At 28.2% G+C, this 7827-nt stretch overlaps 1 protein-coding gene across 1 annotated transcript; it reads right to left on the minus strand.

The window, feature by feature from the left end:
- Positions 1–1703: 1703 nt before the first annotated feature.
- On the minus strand, positions 1704–3994 carry LOC133817671 (putative cyclin-D6-1). Its single transcript, XM_062250251.1, has 6 exons — positions 3515–3994; positions 3299–3379; positions 3057–3155; positions 2759–2960; positions 2550–2680; positions 1704–2393 (listed from the first exon to the last, which is right to left on the minus strand). The coding sequence occupies exons 1-6, from the start codon at positions 3689–3691 to the stop codon at positions 2139–2141; spliced, it is 945 nt and encodes a 314-aa protein (XP_062106235.1). The 5' UTR covers positions 3692–3994; the 3' UTR covers positions 1704–2138.
- Positions 3995–7827: the final 3833 nt, after the last annotated feature.

Here is a 7827-nt window from a genome sequence, read left to right on the forward strand (position 1 = left end):
TTCAAGTCAATTTGGAATTTCCAAAGGTGTAGTTCTATTATCAATACTCTGACAGAATAAAATAGAATAATAGCACAGTTTTAACACATATTTTTTGTTATTTTCAAACCAAGTTCATATTAGTAAATGGGAAAACACAAGAAGTCAGGTGGCCAACTACTTCATTGGCTAAAATTCATCACCCACTTTTTTTTTTTTTTTTTAAAGCTTTAGGGTGAAATATAGGTCCTAACTGATTAAGCTTGTTTCTATCTGAATTAGGTAACCAAATATATTTTAACATATCACAAGTGAGATGATCATGTTGAAATACTTTTCCAATTCAATCTAAGAGCACTCCCAACGGGTGCTCTATTCTATACTTCAAAATATCTCATTAAAACACTCATTTTTTTTATTTTACCTCACATATTTAGATTATATCATACAACAGTCTTTCTATATTTTTTTCTATATCATTTAAATAATAAATTTTTAATAAACAAATTAATAAAATATTATATTATATATAATAATTATTTAAATATAAATGCAATAGTCACCAAAAGTGTGTAAAAATATATTAAATTATTTTTTCATATCACTAACACCTAGGAGAGTTGTCCCTAGACGTAGAAATTTTTACATATCAAGATTGCATTTAGTTATTTTAGCTTATGGTTTACATCATCCATTATAAACTTATTTTGATCTTTTTCAGCTACATTTTAAAGTTTGATGTATTTTAACTTTTCCATTGTGGCTCTAATAAGTTAATTTTCCAACCGACCACGTGTGAATATTGATAATTTGTATAGAAAGAGGTATTGTAGTATGTAGCAAGGGTATTAACCAAAAAGAAAATAGTACAAATAAATACATGTAACAGCACCAAATGGGGGAGTTAGATCACTCCCATAGTTCTACTTTTTTCCAAAACACACCACCAAAACTTAATTTTTTTTATTTTACATCAAATTTTTACTATACGCAAAATATCAGTTTTTTTATTTATATTTTTACATATTTAAATATTATATCTTTAAATATTTTTATTGATTAAAATAATAATAATAATTTAAAATATAATGAATTTGGAAAGAGAAATAAAGAAAAGTGAATAAAAAATAGAAAAATAAATGTTTAGAAGAGTTCTACAAATCTATGAATGTGGAAAAAGATATAATGAATATGCAGGAGCAGTTGTAAAGCTATTTAATTCTGATTCTTCAAACTTTTAAGAAGCAACTCATTTAAAAGAGCTATTGTGAGTGCTAGTATATAAGCTGTTAAACAGCCTAGTTTGCACAAAGGATAATATGAATATCCAATATATAATGGTCCCCTTTGCTTGTCTGCTAACCTAATTAATATCATCTTCGTACAGTAAAACAGAGATCTCAAAAAGTGGGTCCAGATATCTTTGACAATGAAATCACATTCGAGGGGACCATCAAACGGTTCATTTCAAAAGAATCACATGAGTATTAATAAATTGTCTCATCACAACTCATCAACCAAAAACATATCAATAAATAATATAACTTTGTTCGAAAATGCGAAGAACAACAAAAGAAAGCTATAATAAACTAAACAATGTCATTTTTGTATTTCTAATTTTTTTTTTTTTTTGCTAAAGACATGATGTTATTATACCTTATTATTATTATTATTCTCCTACCAGAAAACAAAGAGACACACCATCCACGCTAAACCCTTAAACGAAACAGAGAAATCAACCCTACAAATTCAAAGTTGTGTTTTGTCGTTGTTTGGTTCCTAAACAAAAGAAACAAAAAAATTCATTCTTTTTCTTTTTGGGGCTAATATTTTTACTTGTTTTTCTGGCTAATGAACTGTAATAAGCCGTACTGAGACCATGCAACAGTGACTTGGTCCATCATGATATCAACCTCTCATATTAGATCAGGCTTCTCAGTAGTTCACCCTATTGCCTTTTTTTTTTTTTCTATCTTCTTCCATTTTTTTTCTTTCAAATTTAATATTTTTCTTTTTCTTTTTCTTTTTCTTTTTTTGGGCTACATTGGTGGCAGTTCGAGCTTTAAAAGCTTATAGCTTAAAAAGACAGTAGCAATAGCTGTAGGGGGTGTCACACTCTCAAATGAACCAAAAGATAAGCTGTGAAATCAGTAGTCTTATCAGAACTGGCGAATCTGAGAAACATGAACCGTTTGCTTGTGGCAATAATGACTGATTTTCCTTCTCTTAATGTCTCTCTCTAATCGTAGAGTGGTCACAGTGGATTTTCCATTGGTATTTCCACTCTCTGAGCTTGAAAAAATCTGGTCAAGCACATTGACCGGCGTGACCGTGCTTGAAATTGCCTCGGACACTGACTCGTACTCCTCTAACACCACGGCTTGTAAAGCATTGTAACAGTGGAGCAAGTTGTCCTACAAACATTGAAAAACAATAATAAATATATGTAACTTTAGATTCTCAGAAGCAAAGAATACACTTTTCTAAAATCCCACTCCAGTCAACACACATTACATTAAATAAAATAGCTATAATAATTAAATAAGAAAAAGTACAAAACTCGTATTTACTTTGTTTAAATATGAACAGTTGGAAAGTGCATTTTGAAAGCATGGAAATTGCAGAGGGAAAAGCTCGTGCGAGGCAGAGAGTAGAGCCGATGCAGAGACTACTGATGGGTTGTAAACCAATAAGTTAATATCTGCAAAAGAAAAAAATTAGTATTTGTAAATTGAGTTAAAATAGTAGTAATAAGAATAAATAAATAATGGGTATTTACCTTTTTGAGCTTTGAAGATAATTTGAACAGCTCTAGCCTTGAGAGCTTGAGTTAGTGGTGGGTCTTGAAGTTTGAAAAGAGAAATGAAAAGGGGCATAAAAGAGAAGGGAGTGATTGAACGCATTCTCCATTTGAGAGCTCCCAAAATAAGGGTCTCCATTCTTCCTATTGTTCTTGTGTCAAAAATGATACCACCATCACCCTGTAGTCGATACACTAATGACAAGTTAAAACTCTATAAAAAAAAAATCCCATCTTTTTTCTTTTCTTTCATTTTAAAAATAAAATGAGGATTTACCTGAAAATCAGTGATTGGAAACTCTGTTTTCTTCATCATTTTTGCAGCTAAAGAAACACAAGAGATTGCAAGCAGCTTTATAATCCATTGCTTTGGTTGCTGTTATAGAAAGCAACACTTTTAGATCCCTCACTCGAAAATGTTGAGCCCATCAAGAAATTACCAAACAATGGAGATAGATAAATGCCTATCTTTTAAGAACAAAAACAGAATGTAATTACAATGTGAATCTGTAATTTTACCAGCATTAAATGGCAAGATAGGAACCGATCGAGATAATTAACTGCGAGGTATGATAAGAGAGGATCGAAGTTACAGGAGAACTGCATAAACGAGCTACCAAAAATCAAGATAAAACCAAAAATATAAGTGAAAGCCAAAACAAAAGGACTTTTTTCTTTTCCAAGTGTTAGTTGAAGTATATATTTTTTTTCTTTCTTTGTTGCGTGTTTGTGTACCTGTGAGATTGAAGCAATAACTTCTCGTCTAACAAGTATGTCCAAATCTCCAGCCTGAAGACTCGAGAAGTAACTCTGAGATGGCATGTGATCAGACTCGGTGAGAAACAGAGAAGCGACCGAGTCAGAGTTGAGGTCTTGGGAATCTGTAAAAGGGTTTTCAAGGTCGAACTCCATGGACTCGTCAATGGTGGCTTTTCAGGGTCGTTGAGGATAGAAACCAGAAGACATTGTTGAGAAAAAGAAGAAGATGCAAAGAGATAAGATTAGAGAAAAGGTCAGAGGTTTGTTGATTTTATGGTATAAAGAAAAAGGTGTTTGAGGTTTGGAAGAAGACTTGAACTTCACTCCTTCGCTGTTCTCTCTTATCATCTCTCTCTTTATAGAGTCTGTTTGCATTGACATTATAGTAGAAGACTAGTCTATAGGAGTACTAAAGAGAGGGAAAAAAGGAGTGTGTGGGGATGATCAGATGGAACCAGCTCGATTGGGGTGTAGAACTGGTTCACGGTACGTCGCACAACCATTGGCTGCTGACTATTATTAAGTTTTCTCTTGTCCATGAGAATTGCCAAGGGCATCTTATACGTGGCATACTTTTATTGATTTAATACAATATCACTCTTATATATTTGAATTTAATATATCCTATGTATAATTAATCAATTATGAGACGTTTATTTGATACTTTTAAGATGCCAAAAAAATAACACTTTTAAAAAATTGGAACAAAAAAATATATGATAATTTTGCTATTTTTATTTTGCTAGTATTTTTAAGTACATAAATTACACAGAAATAATACACATACTTATATGTCATATTACATTTGGACCCACGTCTAAAATTATGTTTTAATTTGATATCTAACCTATTACAATTAAACACTCATTTAATACATTTAACTTTTATAACAAAATAAACACTAATTAATATAGAACTAAAATATAACATTAACATTTAAAAAAATTAAAGGTTAATACATATTTATATATATAAACTAAATATCTCTGTTTTTGTTTTTACTTAAATTATTGTTTTGAAATATTCAAAAATTAGCTTTTTATGTTTTTTTTTTTAGACTAAACTCAACCCTTTTTTTTATCTCTTACAAAAATGAGAATTATATATAAATATTTTTCTTCATCTCAAAAAAAATATGATTTTACACTAGATCTAAATTTTGTATTATTATAAATTAAAATGTCTAATCACGTTTCATTATAAACTAAAATGAAAAATAAATAATTATTCATGCATGAATTATTGTTCAAAATAACATCACAGTCTCTTAAAAAATGTCAAAAAATCTTTCAAAAGAATTAACAACAAAATATAGATATTTAAATTAAAAGAGATATTTGTGGCGATAATACTTAAAATTTTTCAAAAGTTACAATTTAATACCCAATTATTTTTGCAGTAATAATACTTAAATCTACAATTTTGGTGCAACCGTTAGTACTCACCGTTAACTGCTCGTTAAGTTTCACGTGACATATTTTTATACTCGTAAATTTATGTATTAAAATGTAACTTTATAAATGATTTAGGTATTATCGCTGCCAATATTCCTAAATTCTTTAAATATTATAAAAATCATTTTAAATTTTAAAAAATCTAAAAAGTAATCAGAAACTAACTAATAAAACTAAAATTTGCAAATTTGAAACAACCCAAATTAAAATTGAAACTCAAAATCATTAAAAAATTCATATTATTAATTAGCTTTTAATAATGTTTTAGATTTTTTAAAATTTAAAATGATTTTTAAAATATTTAAATAATTTAGACTAAAATCATCAAAAAATCTATATGTGTCACGTGGATACTTAATGGGCAGTTAGCGGTGAGTACTAACAGTTGCACAAAAATTGTAAATTTAGTATTACCACAAAAAAATAGGTATTAAAGTGTAACTTTTTAAAAGATTTGAGTATTATCACCGCAATTAGATTAATAAAAATGTATCACATAGATATTTAACTGATAGTTAACAGTGAATACTAACAGATGTACAAAAATTATAGATTTAGGTATTATTACCGCCAAAAAAATATTTAGGTATTAAAGTATAACTTTTGAAAAAAATTAAGAATTATTGCTGCCAATATTCCAAATTAAAAATATTTTTGATTTTGTTATTGACCATTTTCTTATAAATTTTATAAGAGTTGATGGCTAAAATAATATATATTATTTTTAAATTAAAAACAAATAATGAAAATTATCATATTAAAACTAATTTTTTAGACACAGAAAAAAAAATCTTAGAAAAAATTTCTATACATAATTTTATTTTTGTAATATTCAAAAAAGAATATGAAGGTGTCAATTGCAAATAAAAGTTAATATTATTCCACTCAAAATATAAAAGTTAATGTTATTGTTAATTATATTTTTACTTTTATATTAATTAGTTTTTATTTTTTATAAGAGTCAAATATGCATTAAATGGGCATTACAAGAGTTAACTTGCAATATAGTAGACATTAGATTAAGAGATCATTCTAGACAAAGTTTGAATCTAGAAGTTATGTATAATTTGTGTAGTACTTTTTTAAATATACAATAAAAATGAGAATTGTTAAGGAGCATTGTTGGTATCCAACACAATAAGAAGGTAACATATATACACATACATTATTGATACAATCCAATATCGGATCCCACGTATATAAATTTAATATGTATTGAAGAGTATTGCTAACTAATAATAGAGTATCACATTATGAGTTGTTCGACACTTTAAGATGTCAAACCCCCAAATAACAACATCCAATAAAAATAATAATAGAATATACACGGACGTTCACAAAGATAGACTAGTCTATTTCATCTTAAACATCGTTAATGTAAAATAGAAATGAATTCAATTACTCTTATAAATAAATTATCATCAATATTTTTTCACTGTAATTAATACACGCATATATTAATTAATTGAATGTTACAGTCTTTTTTAATACATAATCAAGTCACAGTGTAATCTAATCCCACTTACCAGCCATTTAAATATCATGTATGGAAAATTACTCCAACTATTTTTTTATTTTAATTTAATTAGATAATTTGCACCAATCTTTTATATGAAGTAGAAACATTTCAATTCAAGTGGTCTATATAAAATGTCGAGAATAGTTCCTAAACATTTGTAACCATGTGACTACATTTCACATCACTTCTATTATGTATAAGGATTCAATTTTCAAATTATGTATGCAAACATAAAAATTCACAAGCTTCTATCACTAGATCTCTCCTAAATTGCCAAATTATTACTTTTCATATTATTTATATCTGTAAGAAATAAATTCGCTTTATCAATGTGAACATTATCAAAAGAAGACCAACTATGGTTTATAAATATTTATATAACCTTTAGTGATAGTATAAGTGAAGATTAATTAGTTTCCTCAATATATCCCATAAATGTTATGACATTTACTTACAATACAAGTGGTCCTGTGATATCACTCATCCACATATATTTATATAATATATAATCCGAGAAATACAAGGACAAAGACAAGTTTGAAATATTGCCGCTTCCACACACCAAACCATGTAACGACTACAAAGAAAAAAGCTTTAAAAGATCCTCACACTATTAAATTGGGGTTTTTATATGTATAGTCATTGAAGTTCAATATCTTTTTATGTTATTTTTCCAAGTATAGATGGGATGCCAGCTTGTTTAAGCGACTTGTGTCCTCTCTCGTATTGAATGAGGGACTCACTTGCTCACTTGTTACAATTAGAAAAAGACCAAGGATATGACAAAACATTAAACACTAATTTATACATGCATTTGCTTTTACTCAAGTTAGGCAGTGACCAGTGAGTGGGGTTTGATTTAAATAAAAAAAATCTCAATGTGGGGAAGGCGTAACTTGTTGAAACAATTCTAAAGTCTCTAGGCATTTTATATGTCAATTTTTTTTTTTTTTTAAATTACAATTCCTTTATCCTTTCCTTTCTAGTATTACAATTAGTTTAGTTTTCCTATGATATTTTCTATTACTCTTTCTGTTAAGTAACAAACCAAATTCGCTACATTTTGTGTTTTCCTTTCCGTTACGTTACTGTAACATGCATTACTACCCATAAATATTGTAACACAACCTCAATCAATATAAAAAAAATTTTTAGGGGTGAGTATCGATCGGTTTGGGCGGTTTTTTCATAACATAAAATCCAGAATTCGATTTTCGATCCGGATTGATGCAATCCAAAAACCAACCGACCAAACTAGTTAAAAGAAAAAACCGACCGTTTTGAACTGCGGTTTGGTCGGTCTTATTTTTTTTAAT

Source organism: Humulus lupulus, chromosome 2 (assembly GCF_963169125.1).
Source record: "Humulus lupulus chromosome 2, drHumLupu1.1, whole genome shotgun sequence".
In the NCBI taxonomy this organism is placed as follows: Eukaryota; Viridiplantae; Streptophyta; class Magnoliopsida; order Rosales; family Cannabaceae; genus Humulus; species Humulus lupulus.